A 27,151-nucleotide genomic window follows, 5' to 3' on the forward strand; every position below is an offset into this window, starting at 1 on the left:
GCTCCCCCCTTCGGCCCCAACCAGGCTCGGCAAACCAGAGCGCTCCCCGGCGCGCGCGCCGCAATCCGACCACCAGCCCGCAGACCTGGAGCTGAGGGGCAGGGCTGACTTTCACTGACAGCCCGGATCGGCCAATCAGAAGCAAGAAACGAGCCTGGCCCTTCCGCGCCGGCAGCCGTTCGTTGCCTTAGCAACCGCGTCTGGCGCGCGGCCTGTGAGTGAGTTGGGGCCGGGCGGGGAGGGAGCGGCTTGGCCCGCTCACCATGGGCACCATTAGGGTCTATTACACCAGCGTCACCGGATCCAGGCAGGTGAGCGGGGCAACCTCCCCCTCAGGGCTGCACCCCCCCGCCGCCTCCCCCTCAGGGCTGCACCCCCCCTCCCACCAGCACCCTGAGGCCCAGCGCCGCCCCCACAGGTCTGCACACAGGGCCCAGCACCACCCCCTTGGGGCTGCGCCCCTCCCCACCAGTGCCACCCCCTCAGGGCTGCACCCTTCCACCAACACCCTGGGGCCCAGCACCTCCCCCACGGGACTGCACCCCCAGTACCAAGAGCCTCTTGGGGGACCTGAGTTCCACCCACAGGGGGCTGCACCTCCACCACCAAGAAAGGCCCCAGTTCCACACATGGGAGGCTGCACCTCCACCCACCTAGCAGCACCAAGAGGTACTTCACCGTCCACGCACCAAAACCAAGAGGGGCCCTCCCAACTTCATAGTCACTGCTAGCATCAAGCATGGCTCCAGTACCCACATAGGGCAGCACCACCCTAACCTCCCACCCACCTTGAACATGACTTTCCCGCACCCCCACATGGTGAGCAGTGAAATAGGGTCCTCCCACCTACAAAGGCTGCACCCCCACCACCCACCCACCATGAAGAGATGGGATCTCTGACCCCGATAAGGTTCTTAAATGATCCTTGAAACCTGAAAATATTCAACTAATTTTGTTAAAAATATTTGGAAACAAATCTTTCACAGGCTGAGAGTACGTGTGCCAAGTTCCAGTCTGAACAAAACAACTTAAAACGGAAAACCTGAGCAATATATACTGCACATGAGCTTTCCTAACTTGTTTTTGATTAGCTATTTAGGTAGAATGATATTTCAGTGTGAGGGAGTTATTGTAAAAAAAATTAAAACAAGTGGGGCTGTTAACAGGAATAAAAGCCTGTTTTTAAAATTTGTCTTTTTTATCTAGGTGAAGCAGAAACAGGCAGAAGTTACTCGAATTTTGGACATTAACAAAACAAAGTACGAGTTAATAGATGTATCCATCAGTGAACAACTGCTTCAAGAGATGAGGGCAAAGGCTGGTAATCCTAATGCAATACCTCCTCAGATATTCAATGGTGATGACTACTGTGGAGTAAGAAAAAAAATCTAGATTTTGTTTTTAAACAATAAGTTATACAATAAGTATGTTTGTAGAGAATTTTGCATGCTAATTCACTTCAGCTATCAGATAAACACAACAACAGTATTTTAAAAAAGACAAAACATTTTGACCATGCCTTTTAGGGACTGGAAACTACCTCCTCCAGTCTGCACAGGGAAGGGCATCACAGATACTACTGAGAGCACCTTGTTCACAAGGAGTTCTGCAGGAGTTGCTAGCCATGTCATTTTTCAGCAAACCAAATCCCTTAAACCATAGTGCATGCCTCAGAATATTAATTGGGCTTTTTTCTGGCCAGTTACATCACAAACAAGGTTGCTTGTGCTAGCTTTGAGTCTGATCTACAGTGTGATTAGGCACCAGTGTAGCTGCACTGATGCAAACTACTAGTGTAGATGATTTCTGCAGATACATTTTACCCAGTTTCAAGACAGGGTAAGTTTCCGCAGTGCAAATCTCACTAGAGGTTTGTATCAGTGAATCTATTATCAATGACTAAATTCCAGTGTAGACAAGGCCTTAGTGGCTGTCTGCATGCTTTTTCCTTCTTGTACAGAGACAAAATTTAGCCACAGAGGCTGAGTTTTACCCTTATTTAGGTGGGTGAAACTCCAACTGCTCATTGGGAGTTACACAACTGTAACAGAGGAAAGACTTCATACTGCTGTATGAAAGATGTTATACGAAACAAATTGTAATCTTTTTTATGCAGTAGGCTTTTAACATGGATAGGGCACCGTTAGTAGTCAGTCCAAAAGTTCCATTTCGTTCAAGTTATCTTGTAATTTGTTGGGAGTAAGGAGATGGCCAGCATTTACTGACCATGGATTTGGCATTAGGTAGTTGTGTGTGCAATAAATGCAGATGGTCACACTTTCTGAAATCTTCATATCATCAGAGTTATGAATTGGAATATGTTGGAATGATGTTTGTGCAAGACAAAAACAATCTTGCCAGAGGTTAGTGTACGCAGGTGTTGCTGCTGGGAAAGTGCACAGACATATCGGGTTTTACAAAAACAGAATTGGGATTTAATGCCATTAGCACATGGATTTGCATTTCTTTTAGGACTTTGAGATGTTATATGAAGCAACTGAAAATGAAGAAGTTTGGAAGTTTCTGAAGATGGCATCAATAGACAAGCCTGCAAGAGAGGAAATTACTGTCTAAAGGGTGTATCCAGATCTGAACTCCAACAATGCTTCAGGAACCAAATATACTAAATATATTTATTTCTTAATTGTTTTGTTAATTATTCAGGGTAAATAAATCTTATGTATTTTTGTGTTTTAATATTACAGTATAGCAGATTCAGGTCTTCTTTGATAGACTACACACTGTACCATTCAAAAGCAGTTTTTCAACCAAACTAGAAGATAGATGTCCTAAAGGCCTTCTAACCCTCTTCTGTTCTGAAAGCCAACTTACTGTTTTCCATGTTTCTCAGGGGTCTTTTATTAAACAAAGTAATTCATACATATTTTTGTATCATCTTTGCATGAGGTGATTTTTCTCTAATACAGTATACCTAGAAATATTATATTGTTATATTCATTGAGCAGTTTTATTTATGTGGGACCTTCAATAAAAGGCAATGAGTATAGTAATTAATAATCATTTTTGGTTTAACTGTGATTATTTTCTGTTGGTAGTACTACCTCATATCATCTTTCTTCCACCATGGGACAATACTGCATCCTACTGTTACGACACATGAATTACTTTCATATTCTGTATATTCCTTTTCTTGGAAAACAGTCTCACTAATTGAAACTGTTCCATTGTGGATAGATGAGTGATTGGGGCAGGGGTATGGAGCTGGGGCCTCTTACCTCCCATGTATGTGCCCTAACCACTAGACCACAAAGTCATTCTCTCCTACCACACTTGCTCTCTGGTTCAGTGACTATTTAAGTATTTATCCACAGTGGAACAGTCATTGGGCCACAGAGAGAGAGAATGACTTTGCAGTCCACTGAGTTTAAGTGCCTGCTGGGTTTGCCAGTTTTGTGGATCATAGCAGAACCAAACCTATGACTTGAAAGGAACGTGGGCATGAGGCCACAGTGCAGAGCCAGCGGTAGTGGAACTGAGGGCTTGTCTACACTGGCAATTTACAGCGCTGCAACTTTTTTGCTAGGGGTGTGAAACTTGCTGAGCGCAGCAAGTTTCGGCGCTGTAAAGCGCCAGTGTAGACAGTGCACCAGCTACACCCCTCATGGACACACAAGGCTGCACCATGACCACACAAGGCATGTGAAAGCTCTGCCATGGCAGCGCTTTAGCATTGCCAGTGTAGACTAGCCCTAAGAGTTTAACAGGCACAGTGTTGAATCGTTACAAAGAGCCTTTCCATTAAGTGTCTTAGTTAAACAAGTGTTTAAAGGGCTTAAATTATATGAATAAAAATCACTTCCCCTCTCAATTAATCAGATTTAATTTCCTTAGTATTTCTGTCAAACCTAAGAGTTGTCCATTCATCCACAGTGTCAGGGTACTAATGTTGAAACAAAAATATTATATATATAAAAACTTTCCAGTTTTCTCTCTCATATCTGTCTATCTATAGCCAAAAAAGGGTGAAACCTACTTTTCCCTCTCTTTGCAGGTCCCTTAAGTTAGGGAACAGCATGATGAATTTTAAGGAAAACCTAACAAACAAATCATGCCAAACCAACCTAATTTCTTTCTTTGTCGGAGTTATTAGCCCACTGGATAGGGGTGGGAGGGGAAACAGTAGATGGGATATATCCCGATTTTAATAAGGCTTTTGACACAATCCCACATGACATTCTCAAAAAAACTAGGGAAATGTGGTCTAGATTAAATTACTATAAGGTGGGTGCAAAGCTGGTTGAAAGACCATACTCAAAAGGAGTAGTTATCAGTGGTTTGTTGTCAAACTGAGAGGACATATCTAGTGTGGCCCCATGTGGGTCAGTCCTAGGTCCAGTACAGTTCAATATTTTCATAAATGTCTTGAATAGAAGAATGGAGAGTATGCTTATAAAATTTGGGGATGACACCAAGCAGGGAGGGGTTGCAAGCACTTTGGACAAGAAAACTAATTCAAAATGTCCTTGACAAATTGAAGAATTGATCTGAAATCAAGAAGATGGAAATCAATAAAGACAAGTGCACAGTGCTTCACTTAGGAAGGAAAAATCAAATGCATAACTACAAAATTGAGAATAATGGACTAGGTGATAGTACTGCTGAAAAGGATCTGGGAGTTATAATGGATCACCAATTGAGTCAATGTGATGCAGATGCAAAAAAGGCTCACATGAAGTGTATTAACAGGAGTGTTGCAAGTAAGACAGGAGGTAATTTAATTGTCAAATTGGCACGGGTGAGGCTTCATTGGGGGTACTGTGTCCAATTCTGGGCACCACACTTTAGGAAAGATGTGGACAAATCAGAGACCAGAGCAAAGCAACAAAAATGATAAAAGGTTTAGAAATCCTGTCCTGTTAGGAAAGTTAAAAAAACTGGGCATGTTAAGTCTTGAGAAAAGAAGAGTGAGGTGGGAATCTGATAACGGTCTTCTGTTATAAAGAGGATTGTAATCTAAAGCTCGAGTTAGTACTGCTCAGCTGCTAACATAGCCACTGTGTAGTGTGGCTGCTTCAGGCTGCTTCCACTGGAGTACTACTAGTCCTCCAATGCTTTCCCACTGTTCCCCAAGTGTACCCAGAAATGACAGACAAGTTCTCCCACACTTCACTGGAAAAGTATTCATAGACCAGCTCAGTCTACCACAGTGCAAAGACTCCGAAATATTCCCCCAGAAGTCTTAGTGCCACACCTGAGGAACTGCAGTGCCAGTGTGAACACAGCAGCTCAACTGTTATTTTGCAGAGTGACCACTTTCACTCAAAGTAGACTAACTTGAGAGAAGTAACTTGAGTGTAGATAACTCAAGTTAACTCAGCAGTGAAAACATAAGCCAAAATTCATAACCCCTACTAAATTGCTAGCAAGGACTCCTCTACATCAAGTTAAACATGGATTAAATTAGCAATACATACTGCAGAGGCATTCCAGTTCCCAGTATATTTCCAAATAACTGAGTAATGAATACATGATGCTGAAATGTTTCAACAACAATAAAATATATGGAAAATTTTAAAAAATGAAGAAAACTGTGTATAGTAAAAATTTATTATTACAGTGCACATCACTGTACCCTGAAACGGCAAGTTAAGTAAACATTAAATGCAGACATGCAGTTTTTATTACAGATTTTTGGAATTCATTTTTTATTGAAGTGCTTTGCATTTCTGAGTAACAATATTCTTTGCTTTTAAGACTATATTTTTAAAACAGTAAACAAAACATGAAATGAATCTGTTATACAAGTGAAACATATAAGGCAAATGCAAATGGGATTCCTTGTGATGAGAGACCACAAAAGACACCTTTTCCTAAATGACATTATGGACCACTTATTAAAATACCAAATAATGGCAAGTGAGAGTGGAAGAGACAACAGAGCTAAGACACTATTCAAAGACATGACAGTAACTTTAATAACTGCTCCCAATTCTGATTTAGAAACAAGAAAAAAGTTCATCCTATAAATAGGTAAGTAAATATGCCCTTTCCTCATTCAAAAACATTCTTTAAAAACCTACACATACAAATAATAGTTAAACTGAAAACACGTGACTATAGTTTGGAATTCTGGTGACAATGTACAGTACAATTTATGGTTGGGAATTCAGTTTAGTGCTTCTACAGCATGCAGTAGAAAGATTGCTAGCTGGTTTAATAACTGAACACACAAAGCACACAGACCCTCTGAGGACTATCATTTGGCTACTGAATCTACCAGCCAGATCGGATATTAGAACTGCAGTGAGTTCGAACCCAATCCTGGAAATCCTCACTCCTATAAGCACTCTTTTATGAGTCAGGGTTACTCACATAAGTAAGGATTGCAGGATCAGGCGCTTAATATGTTGTTTCCTGATCTGCTGAAGGAGGATTCTTTTACCAGGGAACTTCATTCTGAAGCTGCATCTATATAGCCTGATCTTGTCAGATTCAAACTCAAAACTGCCACTGAACTCAACAGGACTTTCACGTGCATAAAGATAGCAGGGTTGGGCCCTAAGACAAATACTTTTTTTTATCATCTTACAGAGCTGATATACAGAACCTCTCAATAAAGGTGAATGTTAGATTTCTGTCCCACCTACTTAGTATCACTGCAGCAATCACCACATTACAAAAATGAACTATGTTTTAGTTTAATGTAACATCAAATATGTGACCCACTGTCCCGCCTGCAACCGGTAAGAAAATACTTATCCCACTCTTATAGACAGGTTCAACCAAGTTCAGTATCCACTGTGGCAAAGCAGGCTAGGTTGTCTAACAAGCTTTACTACAAAAGGTGCTGAAGCTGGTTGACCTATCCATACACTCTAGATCAGTGGCGCTCAACCTTTCCAGGCTACTGTACCCTGTCAGGAGTTTGATTTGTCTTGCGTACCCTCCCAAGTTTCATCTCCCTTAAAAACTACTTGCTTACAAAATCAGACATAAAAATACAAAAGTGTAACACCACAATATTACTGAAACATTGCTGACTCTCATTTTTACCATATAATTAATAAATCAATTGGAATATAAAGATTGTTCTTACATTTCAGTATATAGAGCAGTATAAACAAGTCATTGTATGAAATGTTAGTTTGTACTGACTTTGCTAGGGATTTTTATATAGCCTGTTGTAAAACTCAGCAAATATCTAGATGGGCTGATGTACCCCTGGAAAACCTCTGTGTACCTCGAGGGGTACACGTACCCCTGGTTGAGAACCACTGATCTAGATCAATTGGATTCAACATCAGCTTGGGGGAGGGAGTGTAGATGTGGGGTAGGAACTGTATTTGACACACATTTTCTAACACAGATCATTTAAGTGGTGTAGATACAGCTATTAGACTAATAATCTTAATTCCAGCAACAGGGCACAAAACTATTAACATGAATTAATAGTAATGGGTGGGGTAGGGGAATGTGTGCACTACATTAATTTTGTGGCTGCTACAGATACTGAAATTTTAAAGCAGCTCTTTTGGTTGAATATCCTCAGATTTGCTTTGCAAGCTAAACAAAGAGGATCCTTTCCAACACTGAAAATACCAAGCCGAACACACTCAACAAAAATCAAACTAATATAATGAGAAAACATTCTAAAACCAGTTTATTGGAATGATACATCAATAATTAGTAAGAAAGAAAGTTTGATGCCTCGTCACCTTACCTTCTATATAGAAAAAAAAGAGGCAGGAAGAAATGAACAAGTTCTTCTTAAGATGCAACATCCACAATTGACCTAAAAACATAGTAATGTGAACCACAGAACCAACGTGTTGAGAACACCACACAGGTATATTTTCACCTCTGTCACTCCTAAACATGCATGAAATCTATATTAATACTAATCTGAGTTCTTCAGACAGGCCAAAACAAGAACAGACCACTTAGATATTTTTCAGTTTGTGTTCAGGCTTTGTCCCCCAGACACCAGAAGAAATAAGCCAGTCCCCGTCTTCACACTGCTTCCCTCAGGAATGCAGATGCAGTTTGAGTGTTACCATCTGGCAAAGAAGAGGGACTGGAAGGGGGAACGACACTGCTTTCTTAAAACTTGGCAAGTTTCTCAAAGATCAGAAATAGAGATGACCTTGTTTCAGAATGTTTTGTGTCACTGAGCTGACAAAATTTGGCAATAATTTTCAGTTACAGCTTCCTCAAATAATAGATGCAATTCACAAAAAGTAATGCCACATTTTGTTTACACAGGAAACACAGCAAATCAGCAGGAGTATAGCAACCTGTGTGTCAAATTTCATTTTCTTCACAAAACTCCTTTCAATATTCTTATTCATTTCCTCAAACTCGTCTAGTAGGTCTAGGCATAGAAGAGATACTGCCAATAATACCAGAGATCTTATATAGAAAGACTAAGTCATGCTGAATCATGGAAGGCAGACACTTGATTTAAAACAACAAAAATAAAAAACCCAACAATAGTCTCCTCCACTCCCCCACCCCAGCAATTAATAGTAAGCCTGCTAGAGAGAAAGCACAAAATATGATATGGGTTCATCCTGAAGATTAGGCAACATTTAACTGTCCTACTTCCATACAGACAGGGACATGGGTCAGGCATCTGTAAGCAGAAACTACAAAATGTCTATTCCCAGGCTCAAAATTAGAAAAACATGGACTAAATGCGAATGTAACTAGCCACGTTCCAAACACCATTACAGGCCCAGTCCTGCTCATGCTGAAACTATGGGAATTTTGCCATTGACTTGTGTGGGAGCCAGACTGCTCTCACAACAGTGCAAGGAAAAACATTTCTCTGCTACTTATTTAGGTGTTGATGAAGACACCTCTTGCAGCTGGGGAAATGCAGACCCCAAAAGAAATATGCTGGCAAGAGGAAAATATTTAATTATTCTGTTGTAGAGTATAATTAACTCTTTACTTCTATCCTGTTACTAATTTTGGATCTTAGAATTATAAAGGTCTCAGGAAGCATTTTAAAGCACTGCATAACTTTTATTGCATCAAAATAAGTAACTGCATGGCCAGAATATGCTATGGTTTGCAAGTGGCATAAAACCTTTATAAGTCTTTTGCTGATCTATACCACCTATTTCTATGTTGTTATAAAGCAGATGAAAATAAATTGTGTGTGCTGTGCTTGTAGAATGCCCCTCCAACTACAGTAAAGGCTACATATCACTGTTTTATGGTGTTGATGCATTTGGGAAGTAAGAGTGGCATATACTGTGCAAGGTATATTTTAAAATCACACATGTAAATTTTAAAACTACTCCTTACCACTTCAGGTGCATGTATGGTTAGGCTTTTAAATAGGTCTTCATGATTTTCCAGTGGATGGCCATAATATGCAGACTATGTGAATGCCCCTTTGCCAAATAGCTGATGTATACCTAAGGCATGTAATGGATTAATATTGCACTTGGTGAATTCACTGATACAGAATGCTGTTCTTTAATAGGATTCACTAATTCCATGGCAATACAAATCAACGTTTAAAACTTGAAAGAAACCCCCCCCACCACACACTCAATTACAATACTTCTTACAACTCAAACATTTACTTTTAGTTCCCCATATGAAAAACTACTATATGCAACTAGTAACGACTAGAACGTGCAACCAAACGCCTAAACTATAAACAATGTGAACTTGTAAACTATTACATGAAAGGCATTAGCTCTTACATGTGTAAGGAAATGCCATTTCTGGCCATTTTGGCTTATTTGTGACACTGCCTAGGAATTAGTGTACTTTTCACTGAAGTGCACTAAATCTAGCACACAAACATATAATCAAGTCATGGTTAGAGAGCTGTGTGGTGAACGTGCCAATGGAAATGTTATCCACTGCTCAATCTCTTTTTTGTGGAAAAGGCCCACATTGGTCACTTAAATGAGAAATACATGGCAACTTTTTTTTTTTTAGATCTGTACAATGTGTTACAATACAATTTCAAATCTTCATTCTACAAATGTCATAATTTCCATAAGCAATTACTATGGTTACTATGCTACACAACACTTACAATTTCATTTTAAACCACAATTTAAAAAGACATTGAGAAATTACTGTATTTTTGTATTGTTCAATAACATTTGAGGCAATTCAGGCACTAGAGTTATTTGATAAGGTTTTATGTTGTTGCTTGTTTTCCCCTATGTTTAAATAGCTGGATCTCTAGGTGCAAGTTTATCTGCGTAATTAGTACTAAAATAGGTTTTCTTTAAACTTACAAAAATGGACACAATTGCCCAGACATAGTTTAAATGACTTTAAATCAATCACTTCTAATTGATTCAGTTTCCTATGCTTCCAACTTTGCAATAGTGTCTTCCATGCTCTCTACCCTAATGTTCCCATGTTCACCAGGTTCATATTTATATTCATATATCGTGGATGCTGCAAGCACCAATCAAAATGTTAGAAATTAAATCTATTTTTCTTGAAGCAGAGACAATTTTACTATTTTATAAAAAGCTGTGGAAGTTCCCTTTACAGAACATTTAAGGCAGTTGAAATTCATGCTTGCTGCTTCGCCAGTGCTTCAGCTTCCTGAAATAATAAAATAAGGATTAATGAGTACTTTATCAAACGTAGCAACCTGTATATATTTTTGTTATGAGTGGACATCTGTACTACATGATAAAAAAAATTCCAGTGATACATAGCCAAAAAAGCAAGGCGCTCTGAGCCTTTAAGTCAAATGAAGATCTTCCATTTACTTCTCTGGGGCAAGGTCCTGCCATACACTGATAAGGGCCCACTCCCCTAAAATGGTAAGTATCCTCAGCTTCCACTGAATTCAAATAGGAGTTGCAGGTGTAATCAAAGAATGCATGTTCTCTCCACTAGCTGCTAGGGTTTCCAGACTATGATAGGTCATGTTTGCTATCCAAACTGTGTATTAAAAGTAAAAGATCAGATTTAACATATTTCCTTTCATTATTCACATTAGGCTACAAAAAAATGATTAAAACATTGTTAAAGCCTCGAGGATGACAGACTTTTTGAAGCATGACTGCTAGGTAAGATGGGGGGGCGGGGACTTTGTCTAAAAAAGAATGAAGCAATTTCACTATGGAAATATAAAACAGGTTCTTGTTGAGATTTAAATTAATACTATGATGCAGTGAGAAGTGGCTAGTTAACTTTGTCATAACAGAAACAATGTAACAGACATGTCAACTAAGCTCTAGAATTGCCTAGTAATGAGAATTTTCAGAAGAAATGTTTTTAAAAAAATACCCCACGCCTTCTGGTCTTCAGAAGGAAAGGGAACAGATTGACAAAATGGAGGGAACGCAAAAGGAGACTTACTTTTCTCAAAATAATTTTTGCTATTCTCCTCCTTATTTCTTAATAAAAATGAAGATTAAATTTAATTAGATTTTAATGCCAACTAGATCCACTATAAGTTTCTTCACACTAAGGGCCAGATTTCCAAGAGCTCAGCACTCAGGACCTTCCACTGTGGTACTTATGGCCAGATTTTCAAAAACAGGCCATCACACAATGTGCTGAGCTTTTTTGAAAATCTGGCCATTTATTTTGGTGCTTAAATGGGAGCAGAGCTCTTTTGAAACTCTGGCACTACATCATGAGCGTGAACAGTTATGTCTCTTTTATAAATAGGCAATACAAGTAAATCAATACTCAGAAAAGGGAAATCTATGCAAAATTTTTACAAAATTCTTCATGTGAAGGAGAAGAGACGAGACACAGTGAATGACCTCAGCCAAAGTGGAGTACGTGCCCTGCATATTTCCATTATCTGTACGATTCTAGGGGTTTTTTGGCCATTTGCCTGCGTATCATATCTTACTCCCTTTAAATTCAAGAGCGCGGGAACAGCGTGTAGCTCTGCACCACTGATTCAGGTCTCCTATACTCCCTGAAATCTGTACTCTGCTCTGATGGCAGAGAATCAATCACCTGGTGGTATGGGAGGCATCCACACAAAGTTTATTCAGTGGGGAGGTGGCAGAGGAGGAGGATGGGAAAGAAGCAGAGAGAAAAGAGAGGCAATAGGACAGGGGAGGAAAAAGATGCCCCATGTTTTCCAGAGAGCAGCAGTATCTCACACAGCAGCATAGAACAGATGAAAGGTGTCGTGCTTCTTGTCAGTTTCTAGCAGCTCCCTCTGGGCAGATGCCAGCCTGCTATGCCAGAGGGAAAGGCACCACAGTCCAGGCCTTTGGGAGCAGGGAACTCAGAACACCCCTCCCATCGCAAAGTGCACTCCACAGTAAACACATTGACCTTTGAGAGAAACAGGGCAATCAACTTCCTCTCCCTTCTCAGACCCAGTCCTGCAAGATATTTAGGAAGGGCTCAGCTCTTCAGAGGACTAGGCCCCTTGTTTGCCCACTATCACTTTCCCCTTTCAAATCCTTCCTTAACGCTAATTTCTCCCATGATGCCTTTCACTGAGCACACTGTCAGCCCTTAACAAACAATGAGTCATAAGCTTTAACTCCTCAAGTCATGCATGCGTGGAAGAGACCAGTATCCCTTGAAGCCTGGACAATAATTGTATCAAGCTGTCTGTATTTAATTTATTCCAGTGTTATCTATAGGATCATGTATTTTCCCCCTAGGTGTGCAGAACATTGAACAAACCATTGATGCTCAATAAATAGCTATTTGTATCTCTAATAATGCTGCTGAGGCTTGGCTTTTAATACTATTCACTTTACATAACACCCCTGTACTGCTGTCAAACAAATTCCCTAAACCTCTCATGGAACACAGAGGGCGTGCTGTCAAAACTCATCTCTCCCAGATGTGTGCTATGCAGCTGCTCTGATACCTCCTTCCACTTTACATAACACTGTTCAAAGGGATTATGTAGATAGCTGTTATATAATGTAGCCAAGCATGGTCCCTCCAGCTGCAAGGATGTTTTCCTTGTCTGCCATACACTGATATCCAAACATTTTAAGGTAAATTCCTCATTTTAACCAACAGCCAATCAGTTTGATCTGCTAGCATTTAGTGGGAGCACACTTGCCAGAAGTTAGGCTGATACCAAAAGTAATAGCAACTCTGTGCGTACAAAGTCACATAGTATAGGGTTGTCTCCATTTACTAAATGGTCCCCTAAAATTTAGGAGGCAATATAGGGATTAAATAAATAATGTTACTGCATCTGTTTCTCTTTTTTACAATGATCTTTTCCTTCTAGTCACCCTTAATCAGGCTGACAAATGGCCACGCCCACCAGGAGTGTGTGTTTTTCTTCACTGCAGTTATTAAGTGTCGGTCAAAGAATTAATCAAGTGCGTTATGTCAGATGTGATGTTTCTACACGGGACATCAGAGATGGCCCCTTACAGGATCCAGCCCTCTAAGTGCCCACCAGTCCCACTGAACCCCATTGACTTCAGTGGGAGGGGAGCATGCTCAGAACCTTGCAGGATCAGGCTCAGATTGAGCAATCTGCTTCTACTGATACATATACAATTCACTGACTTCAGTGTAACAGAACAGAATCTGGCCCAGCATGTTTTTGTCTTTCAGTCTGACTGAACTCCTTTGGGGGAACATCAAGTGCAGAGCCCAAGTAGGCAGGCTGTGTGCGGAGAGAATTCTGAGTACATGGTGTATATGTGGGTGTGTAGGAATTCCCTTGCCACAGCTCCAGGGCTGCTCCACAGCTCCTACTGCAGCAGCTCCTGCTCCGGCAGCTCCGGCCGGCTCCCAAAAGCCCTGTGAATGACAACGATCACAGAGTCCTCAAGAAGCCAAAGTCTTTACTCTACAAATTGGGCCTCCTATGTGGTAGCAATGCACTAGTCACACTGCACGCAGGGACCTCAATGCCTGGAGGGCTGAGTGATTGGGGCTAGTTTTTGTGCATTTGTCCAAATTCTGTTCAATATTCTGCAGGTGCTCCCAAAACCTGACATGGGTGCATTTAAAATAACCCGAAGGAATTTAAATAAGTATTGCATTGTGTGCAATTGGCCTTTTGACCCCATTAAACATTAATATATGCCTCTACTACTGTCTTTTGTTACTCTGGAACTTTGTAGATCTGAGACAAAAGAAAGAATGGGCCATATTCATCACTAGTGTCACTCCACTGTTATCAATGGAGTTACCTCAGGAGATTAATTTGGCCCCCAGAATTTTGACCCTCAGCCTGACCTGCAACTGCACCTGTTAATACTAACTGCACACAGACTATCTTAACTCAGGTGTCTGTGTGAAATGTATGCAGAATGGAGCATTTCAAGTCACCTCCTAATTCTTAAATAAAGTTTATCCATGTGAACAAAAGGGCTGGTATTGAAAACCTTAACAGTGACCCAGGGATCCTAATGCCCTCCAGTAAAATGCATAAAGCATTCATGTCCTATCACATCAAAATCAAGGGAGGAATTCAGTTTGGTGGATCTGTATTACAGCAACCCACTTTATAAATTGTAAAGAAAAGAGACAGTTTCAGGCAGTGGAGGTTGTGGAAGAAAAGAACATTCTAAGATCGATCTCTCTATGGCAAATTGGTTGCAAAAAACATGAGTAGCATATTCAAGACATGTTCTGTTGCAAAGTATTAGTGGCTTGTTTATTTGAATTTCTCTCTCTCTTTTTTTTTTTTTTTGGCCTTTGTTTCAATTTCTTTTCCCCAGGATTTCTAGTGAAATTTACTAGAATGGAAGTTCCTCTGAGCAGGGATTGTGTCTGCCTATGGGTCTGTACAGAAGACACTGTCCAAAGTCAAGAGGCATCAGAAACTAATGCAGGGCCTGATCTAGCTCCTATTTCAGTCAACAGGGGCTTTGCCATTAACTTAAATGGAATCAGGATTGGGGCCATCGTGAAGTTACAAAACCAATGTTAACTATTACAGTAACAAGTTTGCACACTGAATCATCCTGATCTAAAGGTGTGTGTGTGTGTGTTGGGGGGTGGGGGAGAGGGAGAGAAGGGTAGACAAGCCTCTTGGTGAATGCTGCATCCTCCAAATAAATGGAGCAGTAATGCCCATGTTCAAAGCAAAAAAGTCTTTAGAAAGTGAATGTCAGATCCACTGGAATACATACACATAGCAACCACAACACATTAACAGACAAAACACGATATTACCTATTGTGACTGGACAAGAGAGCTATGAACAGGCTTGCTACTTCGCAAGCACCCCCTTATGACCTGCAGGTTGCTATACAGGCAGTCTGCCTCAGTTTCCCCTCAATAACTCACAAAAGGATTCTCTCTGTTCAGAAATACCTCTCCTTAGGGTCTGGTTTTATGGGCATGATATTCAAAATAAACACACACACAAAGTCTATCCATAGCCTTAAGCTGAGCACAGCACCTCCTCTCTGAGGTACTGTCTCAAAACTCCCCAGGTGTCTCAGGAACTTTCATGCTTTAGCAAGCCACTCCCAGCCCTTCACTGCTGGGGCAACTCCCATACTTCTCTGGAGTCTGCTCTCCCTAGCCCTCTGACTTCCAGGCCCAAAATCTTCCCCACTAGCAAAGGGTTTCCTGCAAGAGCTTCTGGCTCATTGCATTGCCTCTATCACAGCTTCCTTCAGTTCTGCCTCCTCAAACACTCCCTGCAGCTTCCTGCTGCACTTTACAGGGGAATTATCTCATTCTTTCTGAAGTGTGCCTATTTAGTAACTAGTAGGGCTGTCAAGTGATTAAAAAAATTAATCACGATTAATTGTGCAAATAAAAAAAAATTATCCATTAATCGTGCAACTAATCGCACTGTTAAATAACAATAGAATACCATTTAAATAAATATTTTCGGATGTTTTCTACATTTTCAAATATATTGATTTCAATTACAACACAGAATACAAAATGTACAGTGCTCACTTTATATTTATTTTTTATTACAAATATTTGAAATGTAAAAAAACAAAAAATAGTATTTTTCCCTCATTACAAGTACTGTAGTGCAATCTCTTTATCATGAAAGTTGAACTTAAAAATGTAGAATTAGGTACAAACCCCCCCCCCGCATTTAAAAATAAAACAATGTCCACTCAGTCCTACTTCTTGTTCAGTCAATCGCTCAAACAAGTTTGTTTACATTTGCAGGAGATAACGCTGCCCGCTTCTTGTTTACAACGTCACCTGAAAGTGAGAACAGATGTTTGCTTGGAACTGTTGTAGCCAGAGTTGCAAGATATTTACATGCCAGATGCGCTAAAGATTCAGACGTCCCTTCATGCTTCAACCACCATTCCAGAGGACACGCATCCATGCTGATGGTGGGTTCAGCTCGATAATGATTCGAAACAATGCGGACCAATGTATGTTCATTTTCATCATTTGAGTCAGATGCCACCAGCAGAATATTGATTTTCTTTTTGGTGGTTCAGGTTCTGTAGTTTCCGCATCGGAATGTTGCTCTTTTAAGACATCTAAAAGCATGCTCCACACCTTGTCCCTCTCAGATTTTGGAAGGCACTTCAGATTCTTAAAGCTTGGGTCGAGTGCTGTATCTATCACATTGGTACCTTCTTTGCATTTTGTTAAATCTGCAGTGAAAGTGTTCTTAAAATGAACAACATGTGCTGATTCATCATCAGAGACTGCTATAACATGGAATATATGGCCGAATGTGGATAAAATAGAGCAGGGGTCATACAATTCTCCCCCAAGGATTCTGTGACAAATGTAATTAATGCATTATTTTTTTAATGGGCATCATCAGCATGGAAGCATGTCCTCTGGAATGGTGGCCGAAGCATGAAGGGGCATATGAATGTTTAGCATATCTGGCAAGTAAATACTTTCCAACATCGGCTACAAAAGTCCCATGCAAATGCCTGTTCTCACATTCTGGTGACATTGTAAATAAGAGGGCAGCATTATCTCCCGTAAATGTAAACAAACTTGTTTGTCTTAGCTGTTGGCTGAACAAGAAGTAGGACTGAGTGGACTTGTAGGGTCTGAAAGTTTTTCATTGTTTTGTTTTTGAGTGCAGTTATATAACAAAAAAAAAAATCTACATTTGTAAATTGCACTTTCAGGATAAAAAAGATTGCACTACAGTACTTGTATGAGGTGAATTGAAAAATATTATTTATTTTGTTTATCATTTTTACAGTGCAAATATTTGTAATAAAAATAATATAAAGTGAGCACAGTACATTTTATATTCTGTGTTGTAATTGAAGTCAATATGTTTGAAAATGTAAAAAAAAAATCCAAAAATATATAATAAATTTCAATTGTGATTCTATTGTTTAACAGTGCAATTAAAACTGCAATTAATCACGATTAATTTCTTTGAGTTAATCGCGTGAGTTAACTGTGATTAATCATCAGCCCTAGTAACTACGACTGGCTGGCCCCCCTGGGGGCCTCTAGCCTATAAAGGGTCAGCCACCCTGTTAAAAGAGTGTAAATAAAAGTTGTATTCATTAGTCTGAAACAATACAGAATACCACCTACCTTTGAACCAGGAGGAGCAGTCAAGCCTAAAAAAGCATACACTGCATTATTCTCTCTAGCTTCGAAGAAAGCTTCATAATCCTTCATGGGAGAGAGAGAGAGAAAGATTATGAGCCATCCAAAAATAATAAAGGATTAGTTCGATACAGTTTACCCAAGCCCACACTGAGAAAACTAAAACTTTTCAGGACTTGTGTGGTCTAAAGCACAATTCAGAGGGTCAGTTCATATTTACAGAACTAATTCTGGTATCCGTAAATTTAAAATTTAGTACTTGCAAAAGGTGCCAGGATGGCAACAGATAAACCACAAGCAGTGACAGCTTCACCAATATGCCTCAACCTTGGGAGCACCACATTCATGGCAATTCAGTGCTTGGTCTCTCTGCTGTAACTGCTGATAACTGCGCCAGATGGAGGTGGCAAATGTGGCATGGACATGGCTCTCCACAAGGACAGAGCTGAGCCCCCTAACTTGTTTCATCAGGGGAGATGTCAAAGTGTTGCTACTAATCTGAGACAGATTCAAATCTATTATCTGAAAATGAAATCTACACTTCTTTGAGTTACTAATCCTCAAGTCACAGCCTTGGCATTACACTGGCATTGTTTTCAATGATTTTGTGACTGTGAATGCACAAAGCAAGTGGTTCTCCTCACTCTAAAGGCCAATATCTGCCTTTATACACTGCACATGTATTGGTTAAGCTTGCTTTGAGGTAAACTCAGTTAATGCACTAGCCCAGTAAACACTAGATGTCTCTGCCTCATAATGTTTGGTGCTCAATTAAAGTTACAGAACTGCAACACTAACATACACAGCCACTTCTAGGGAGGAAAGGGGAGGTGGAGTATGAGGGAGAAACCACCACCACACACACACACACAGTATATTTTCTGACACACAAAATGCAAGTCTGCCCTGAGCACAGAGACTCTATGCTCATGGGTCTGATAAGTGTGGAAAGAGCTACACAATGAAACTGGTTTTGACAAACACAGTTGCAAAACACTGGCTAATTACGCTTAGGAGGCTCGTGTAAGCCACCCATCATTTCGATTACCACACACATCCCTAGCTCTGATTGCCAAAGTCACATTACAGACCTAATGTAGGCTTTTTTCCTACCCTTTCTCCCCCTTTTCACTGAAGCTGTAACACTGGTTTTCTCTGCGTCAGATGCAACATGCAAGAATCCTGGCGAGCCATCTAGCTGTGGAATGCCAGTAATACAGAGAATGCTGAGTTGTGGGTTGAAGTTAGTGAGGGAGCTGCCATTGAAGGCAGGCTGTTTCACTTGCCCCTCCATCTACAGGCAGAAGCATGAGAAATGAGCTGAATCCAAATGCTGTAGACTGGAATCTGCAGGGGAATGCTGTGGGCAGGAGCAATAACTCGTGAGGCTCTGTTGCAGTTGGGAAGAGAGGGCGGAACAAGGAACTGCCAGCTTGCGTGAACTGGAGATCGGAGAAGTTCGATTGTTTTTGAATTTGAATGTGTAACTTTCAGGTTTTCGTTTTTTAAATAATGCGTACAGATTTGTTAAATCCTTCCTAAAGCCCTTTGGCTGATACATGCTGGAATCGTTTGATAACAAGTGTTTTGATTGTCCTGCTTGAGCATGATCCAGCAACCCGATTCCTAGCACAACTACTAGGAAAGCAACCCTTTCAGCTATAGAAGAGTGTGATCCTTGCATTGCAAGTTACTGATGCATACAGTTTATAATCACAGCCTCTCTGCTGTGCATGTTGCACGTGTACACACAGAACATGCATCCCCAGGTAAAATAAGCAGGTACCAATTCATGTTTACAGTGGAACTGATAAAAAGAGAAAGGTAGGTAAATTCCTGCAAGCTGAATTCCTGTGATTTGGATCCAGCTATCCAAGCTGATGGCATCTTTCCTAATAACTGCCAAGTAGAATCATCATTCATGAGAATTTTTGCAGCAATAGAGTGCTGCTCTCTTGGCATTTCTCCTCCAGCTGATGATTCTTTACATATAAAAAGAAACAACATCTATCTTAGCCTATTAGGGCCTGAGCAAGTAGCTTCATCTCCCATTAACTTTAATGGAAGCCAGGGATCTCATCACCTGGTAGGATTAGAACCTATGGGAACCATACTCTAGACCAGTGGATTAGAGTACCAGAAATCTCCTGTATGATGGGTAGAAAAATCTGCCTCTCTGCCACTTGATCCATTAAATCATTTAGATAAGAGAACTACAACAGATCTCATTTATCTGGTCTTCAGTAAAGCATTTAATACTGTACCATGCAGGAAATCATTGGTGAAGCTCGGGATTAGTACAAGCATTGTAAAGTGAATAACTGATTGGGTAAATGGGAAACAAAAATGGGTTGTGTTGAAGAGAGAACTATCGGGCTGGAGTAAGTACTACTGGGGTTCCCCAAGGATCAGTCTCGACACTGATCTTATTTAATATTTTCAGTAATGATCATGGCACAAAAAGTAAGTGTGCACTAATGAAATCTGCAGATGACAAAAAGTTGGGAGGTCTTGTCAACACAGAGAAGGATCGGAGTATTATACAGGAAGATGTCAAAGTCAGATTCAAGACTCACTGAATTTGTCAGACCACTCTGTTTATTAGCAAAGCGCTTTGCCAATGCACCCAGATATATGTGAGCCTCCTGCAAAAAGCTCAAGCCAACCCATTTATACAGACAAGCCAAAGCCAATCCAACGTAGGAGACAAAAGGAAGCAGAAACTGACAAATATACATACATATCTTATTTGCATACTAACGTTTACCAATCTCCTAGATCAGTAGGAGCTCTAAGTTAATTAGTTTGAGGACCCATTGTCTCACACTCCTTAATGTTTCTCTTCCTGACAACTATATTTCAACAAATCTTTCAAGCAGCATTTCTTTAATGAATTATAATTTCAATATAATTCATTCTACTTTCACAAAGACCTGGAGGACTTTGAGCACTGGAGTAACAGAAATAGGATGAAATTTAATAGTATAAAGTACAAGGCTGTGCACTTAGGGACTACTGAGAATTTCTAATATGAGCTGGGTGCTCATCAGTTGGAAATGACAGAGGAGGAGAAAGACCTGGGTTTATTAGTTCACCACAGGATGACTATGAACAACCAATGTGATGCAATCCTAGGATGTACCAGGCAAGCTATTTTCAGTAGTGACAGGGAAGTATTAATGCCATTGCACAGGACACTGGTAAACCCTCATTTGGAAAACTATCTACAATTCTGGTCACCCATGTTCAAGAAAGATGAATTCAAAGTAGAACAGGTGCAAAGAAAGCTACTAGGATCAGGGGAATGGAGAGCCTATTTTATGAGAGGAGACTACAAAGAGCGTGACTTGTTTGACCTAGCAAAATGAAGCCTGAGAGGGAATACAACGGCTCTCTATAAATATATCAGGGGGGTAAACACTAGGAAAGAAGTGTTTACGCTAGTGGACAAGGTTGGCATGAGAACAAATAAGTATAAATTGGCCATGAATAAATTTAGGCTGGACATTAGAAAAAGGTTTCTAACCATCAGAGGAGTGAGGTTCTGAAACAGCCTCCCAAAGGGAATAGTGGGGATGAAGAACCAACCTAGTTTTAAGATAGAGCTTGATACATTTATGAAGGTGTTTATATGACCGTGTTGCCTGTGATAGGAGGGGGACTGGACTTGATGACGCAGATGGTCCCTTCCAGTCCTAGGTCCCCAAACAGAGGGCTGACAGGCTCTGAGGAATGCAGCAGTGCCACTCTGGATAACATACTACTTTCTTCTTGATCTGCTGCATTCACAAACACTGAAAGCTACATCAGCAGGTGCCTCTAAAATCTAACTAGTAATGACCTAAGAAGGAGAGGACACATATATGTAACTGCTTTGCACGGCTGTGCTACAAAGCTTTAAAAATCTCCTTGTAAGGAGGAGTGGACTCTGGGATCTTCAGCTTAGTCCTACACTCAATGATATTTGAAACCATTTCCCCCAGAGAACATAGGGGCCTATACTGTGAGGTGCCAAGTGAACTCATCTCACTCAGTGGGAGCTGAGGGCACTTAACAGTTCCAGGAGAGCTCAGCATCTTGAAGGAGCAGGTCCATAGTTCCCAGACTTCTTATTGCATTACAAAACTTGAGAACCTCAAGTGTCAAGGGGCCCTTCCATGTATCAAACACTGTACAACTTCAGTGCAGCACACAGCCCTGCCAGTTTGGGCATCCTAGCCAGAGAGTCCCTCTAATGTAGTATATCCATTGCCTGCCACAGAAGTGATAAAAGAGAAAGAACTCATGTTGTGATATCCGTGAGGTTTTAGGATCCAGGCCACCAGTGATTCAGGAGGACTCAGCTATTAAAGGTTAAGGAAGAGAGATGGCTGAGGGCTTTAACTGCATTCTAGCCTTGAGGGGAATCTCCTCCTATTCTCTTGGAGACTGGGTTTTGTTTTTTACTTAATGTTTTTTCTAGAGCAATCAATGTAGTTGCCAGTAACGCCTTCTCCCTTGTTGTTTCAGGTTCGTTCTTGCTCTCTTCAAGCTACATATATCACACTTTTCTTCAGTCTTTCTCTCCAAGGTTCTGGCTGCTAAAGACCAAACTGGACTTAGCATGGCTGTGCTCCTGTAGTAGATCCAAAGCTCAACTATGGGCAACTAACCAGAGGAGAGAGAACCGAATGCTCAGCTGGTCATTTGCAGAGGACACTGAAAAAACCTTTGCTCAGTACCCAACAAATAACAACAAAATACAATATAAGCAAATGCCACCAAACCAGGGAGAAGCAAAGAAGAGTCTATTATCACCTACTCTATAATTCTGTACCAATCCTCATTACTGTATATGGAACTCTGATTCGATGGTGATCGGTACCCTAGAAATATGTATGACAGAGAGGCATCCCCCGTCATTACAGTTGCATAGTTTTCTTCATTCCTTGTGCTAAACCACTGTGTAACATTGCCATGCTTCATTTGACAGCTGCAGCTCTGCAATGTAAAGGTGGCTGCTTTTCATTGGTAAAGGACATCTGTGTAGTGACCCTGCAGGTATACACATGGGCTCTGGAGTGCTGTGGGAAAGAAGGTGACACTGTATATAATTGCCTGCTGTTATGAATGTTATCGGAGAGCTCTACAAAAAAGATTTCAGAGGGGTAGCCATGTTAGTCTGTATCAGCAAAAACAACAAGGAGTCCTTGTAGCACCTTAGAGACTAACAAATTTATTTGGGCATTCGCTCCAATCCCTCAGACAGAGACAAACACCTACAGGATCTCTATCAAGCATTCTTAAAACTACAATACCCACCTGCTGAAGTGAAATAACAGATTGACAGAACCAGAAGGGTACCAGAAGTCACCAACTACAGGACAGGCCCAACAAAGAAAGTAACAGAACGCCACTAGCCATCACCTACAGTCCCCAACTAAAACCTCTCCAGCACATCATCAAGGATCTACAACCTATCCTGGAGGACGATCCCTCATTCTCACAGACCCTGGGAGACAGGCCAGTCTTTGCTTACAGACAGCCCCCCAACCTGAAGCAAATACTCACCAGCAACCACACACCACACAACAGAAACACTAACTGAGGAACCAATCCCTGCAACAAATCCTGTTGCCAACTCTGTCCGCATATCTATTCAAGGGACACTATCATAGGATCTAACCACATCATCCACACCATCAGGGGCTCGTTCACCTGCACATCTGCCAGTGTGATATATGCCATCATGTGCCAGCAATGCCCCTCTGCCATGTACATGGGCAAAACCGGACAGTCTCTATACAAGAATAAATGGACATATCAGACATCAAGAAATGTAACATTCAAAAACCAGTAGGAGAGCACTTCAATCTCCCTGGACACTTAATAACAGACTTAAAAGTGGCCATTCTTCAACAAAAAAAACTTCAAAAACAGACTTCAACGAGAAACTGCAGAACTGGAATTAATTTGCAAACTTGACACCACCAAATTAGGCCTGAATAAAGACTGGGAGTGGCTGGGTCACTACAAAAAGTAATTTTCTCTCTGTTGATACTCACATCTTCTTTCAGAGTAACAGCCGTGTTAGTCTGTATCCGCAAAAAGAACAGGAGTACTTGTGGCACCTTAGAGACTAACAAATTTATTAGAGCATAAGGTTTCATGAGCTACAGCCCACTTCATCGGATGCATAGAATGGAACATATAGTAAGATATATATATATATATATATATACACACACACACAAACACACAGATAAGTTGGAAGTTACCATACAAACTGAGAGGCTAATTAGTTAAGATGAACTATTATCAGCAGGAGAAAAAAAACTTTTGTAGTGATAATCAAGATGGACCATTTAGACAGTTGACAAGAAGGCGTGAGGATACTTAGCTTAGGGAAATAGATTCAATATGTGTAATGACCCAGCCACTCCCAGTCTCTAATCAAACCCAAGTAAATGGTATCTAGTTTGCATATTAATTCAAGCTCAGCAGTTTCTCCTTGGAGTCTGTTTTTGAAGCTTTTCTGTTGCAAAATTGCCACCCTTAAATCTTTTACAGCTAGTGGCCAGAGAGGCTGAAGTGTTCTCCTACCGGTTTTTGAATGTTATGATTCCTGATGTCAGATTTTCTGTTGCATCTGGCATATGCTATAGTCAGAGCAGTATTGTAGTTAGCAGCAGGATAAAGTCTGGGAAAGTCAGAATGGGGAGGCCAAGGAGAAGCTTAAAATGGTCTCTTACCCCCAGGTATCGGCTATCATTGAAGATGCGAGGGGGCAATGGATTTCCACTCGTTGGTCGGCTCTCTTCCGGGACGTTCTCTCTCATCCATTTCCGGTTCTCCTCGTTGGCTGCAATATCTTTTTCTTCAAATTCAATCTTGTTGGCTTCCAAGAAGCCTAACACATCTTGCTGCTGTTTTTTGATCTACAATAAAAGATGTGCGAAGGGAGAGAGGGAAATAAACTAGTCAGCGATCAAACAGAAGCTCAAAGGCAGAGCAATCTGTCTGTGCAAGTCCAAGGGTGCAGGTCACTCCGCGTGGTTACAAATTCTCTCTCTAGGCATGGTTACTGCCTTTAAGAGAAATAGTCCACTGTACATGTCTCACTCCCACTTAATATTCTTTTTAGTGTACATTAGTGCAAAGTGCCGCAACGACAACCCAGGAAACCAGACCCTGCACAGAAAAGATAAAATGTGGGTCACTGCTACTCAAACATTCCCTAGTGCCCAGCAGGGTGCTGCAAGCCCTGTAGTAGAGGGACTACTTCTAATGGGGGCAGAGCCGTTTAGTCTCTATGTCCACTGAATCTGCAACTCCTCGGATGAGGCTGCTTACCAGTATTCCAAATGTAATGATAACTTGTGTGTTGAGGATACCTGTCCTTTAGGAAGTACGCTGCGACTTCTCTCCACTTTCCAAACCATTTCACATACAGCAGTGAATGGCCATCAGATAGAACTACTTTCAACCACTACCAAAACTTGGGCTGCCCTCCTAATGTATTTCTTTGCTGGTCTAAGATTAGCACATTCTATAATATACTGGATTGATTAGTGGCTGACCTGTATAAGGATAAGAGTCTTACTGCAACCATCAGCCAAGAAAGTTAAAAAAAAAATATAGGCCTCTGCCCTGATTTCTTAGCCAACGGTTACTCCTGGTGAATTCTGTGGGATTGCGCACTCGCAGAAAATGGCAGGGAAGCAAAGGGAAGCTGGGGGGAGGGGACATGGGCGCAGTTCTAGGTGGGGAGACTGCCCCCTCAAACAGAGGCAAGGCATTGGGGGGGGGCACATGGGGTTGCATGTCACTCTTCCCCCCCCCACCCCATTTCTGCAAGTGCAGAGCTGCCCAGCTGAAAGAGGCTGCATCTGGGCTCCACTGAACCCTGCCTCCTGGGTCCTAGTGCCAATCATGCTCCCTTTCTGTGTGCTGTGAGCCTTCCTGTTTTCTGTGCAACAGTGAGTGCCCACGGTGGGAGAAAAGGCAGTGGGGAAGGAAGGAAGGAAGAGTGGAATAGGGCATGGGAGAGGGAAGAAGAGGGGAAAGCTGCGGGAGGGAGGGAAGGAGGTTGCGGGCAGGCAGGATCCCGGCATGCGGCATCCCTTCGGCAGCAGCTGGGGCTTCCCCGTTAAGCAGGCACATTGAACCCTCACCCTGACAGGCCCTATTCGCCTACACCTGGACCCCTCTGACGAGCTCCCCAAACCCAGACTCTGACCCCACTGATCCCCAACCAGCTGCACCTGGACCCCCCCCCCAATCAAGTCCCACACACTGAGCCCCCCACACCCAGATCCCCTACTGAGCCCCAATCACCTTCACCTGGATCCCCCGCAGAGTCCTATTGTCCCTGCACCTGGAACCTCCCAATGAGCCCCTGTGCAACCAAATCTACCACTGAGCCGCCCTTACCCAGACTGCCCCACACAGAAACCTCTCACCCCCACACTTGGATCCTGCTGGGCTGAGCCTGCCCACCCACACCTGGTGCAGAGAGGCAGGGCCCCGGGGTGTTTCTGGGGTAGGCCCAGCCCTTGCACTGTGTCAGGGTCGGGTGCAGCCTCACTGCCAAGTCCCTGTACTGGGGGATGTGGGGGCTTCAGGGTGATCTCCCACATCAATGCAGCCAGTGGCCTGTGATCCCCACTGCCATGCTGGAGTCACATTTATTGATAAATAAAATTTGAAGAATTTTAAAATATTGAGCGCATAATTTATTTTTTTTGGCGCAGAATTCCCTCAGGAGTAAATGGTGCATGTGTGCAGCCCACTGCTATATCTGTAGGCACAGGTATGTCACAACCCATCCTTCAAAAGCAGGTATCATTTTAATTTCCCCTTAATTCCCTTGAAAATAAATAGAGCCCTACAAAATTGTAACCCATTGTTTCTAACACTCCAGGGATTACAGACAGGAATGAGAATAGTCCCTCAGAGAAATCAAATATTGTCCAAAGAAGAGCTGAATCCAAATGCTAGATATTTGTATTGTATTCAACACACGTGTGTTTGAGTCAACATGGAGGATTACTGGAATGTAAAAACAAGGCCCTCAAAGGACCACAAGCTCAGAAAATTCAAAACCCATTTTTCTTCTGTACTTCAAAAGTTGGAGACTCAAGGTATATGCCACACCATCACATAATGCAAAGTAATTTAACAATCATTGCCTATAATGAAGAGTTGCTTCCCAGCAAGCCTGACTAAGCCCCTTGCCTGCTACACCAAGAGTTGAGTCTCTTTCAAAGATATCACTCTGTTTGGCTTCCCATATGATTTACAAGACATCCTTTGAAAGGCATTGTACATGTACACCTGTGAGTATTCTATACACAAACAGACAACCAAAATACGCCCTCTGGCTCTTGAGCTAGAAGAGATTCTTACTGTAAAAGATGCATGCACCAATATACCAGGGCATATTTTTAAATTAGGAGGTTACACTGAGAATGACATTTTTTTAATTTCACATTTTAGTCAATTATATCTGTCCAAAGACAAAGGGAGGTTGGTGGTCTTGCGGAGGCCATACCAATATGTCTAACGATTTTCCAGGTAACTGTAGTTTATTAACTACAGTCAAGTTTGCTGAGGAGGTAGTTCATGGTGCAAGCCTCTGACTTAAAATACACAGACCCATGGCAATCACAGGTTCAAGTTCCAGGAGGATTGACTCAGACTTTCATCCTTCTGAAATAGACAAACTGAGGACCATACAGCT

General features: G+C 41.5%; 2 protein-coding genes across 4 annotated transcripts in view; one reads left to right on the forward strand and one right to left on the reverse strand.

Annotated features, from left to right (window-relative positions):
• The first annotated feature begins 171 nt into the window (after positions 1–171).
• LOC141993569 (SH3 domain-binding glutamic acid-rich-like protein 3) lies at positions 172–2,978 on the forward strand. The gene is made up of 3 exons (XM_074963116.1): positions 172–311; positions 1,207–1,374; positions 2,473–2,978. Exons 1-3 carry the CDS (start codon positions 264–266, stop codon positions 2,572–2,574), a joined length of 318 nt encoding a protein of 105 aa, XP_074819217.1. The 5' UTR covers positions 172–263; the 3' UTR covers positions 2,575–2,978.
• Positions 2,979–5,654: 2,676 nt separating this feature from the next.
• SH3BGRL (SH3 domain binding glutamate rich protein like) overlaps positions 5,655–27,151 on the reverse strand; it is a 169,891-nt gene continuing 148,394 nt past the window's right edge. For all 3 annotated transcript variants that reach the window (XM_074964475.1, XM_074964476.1, XM_074964474.1), the window contains 3 exons: positions 24,162–24,347; positions 17,416–17,496; positions 5,655–10,548 (listed from right to left, as the gene is read on the reverse strand). In XM_074964475.1, the coding sequence (XP_074820576.1) occupies positions 10,516–10,548; positions 17,416–17,496; positions 24,162–24,248 (201 nt within the window). In that variant the 5' untranslated portion in view covers positions 24,249–24,347 and the 3' untranslated portion in view covers positions 5,655–10,515. The remainder of the gene's footprint in view (positions 10,549–17,415; positions 17,497–24,161; positions 24,348–27,151) is intronic.

Source organism: Natator depressus, chromosome 9 (assembly GCF_965152275.1).
Source record: "Natator depressus isolate rNatDep1 chromosome 9, rNatDep2.hap1, whole genome shotgun sequence".
In the NCBI taxonomy this organism is placed as follows: domain Eukaryota; kingdom Metazoa; phylum Chordata; order Testudines; family Cheloniidae; genus Natator; species Natator depressus.

Bases quoted from the DNA above. Each gene is read 5' to 3' on its own strand.
- LOC141993569 (XM_074963116.1), top strand. From the start codon at position 264: ATGGGCACCATTAGGGTCTATTACACCAGCGTCACCGGATCCAGGCAG. The intron at 312-1,206 runs GTGAGCGGGGCA...TTTTTTATCTAG, and splicing joins GCGTCACCGGATCCAGGCAG to GTGAAGCAGAAACAGGCAGA. The intron at 1,375-2,472 runs GTAAGAAAAAAA...CATTTCTTTTAG, and splicing joins ATGGTGATGACTACTGTGGA to GACTTTGAGATGTTATATGA.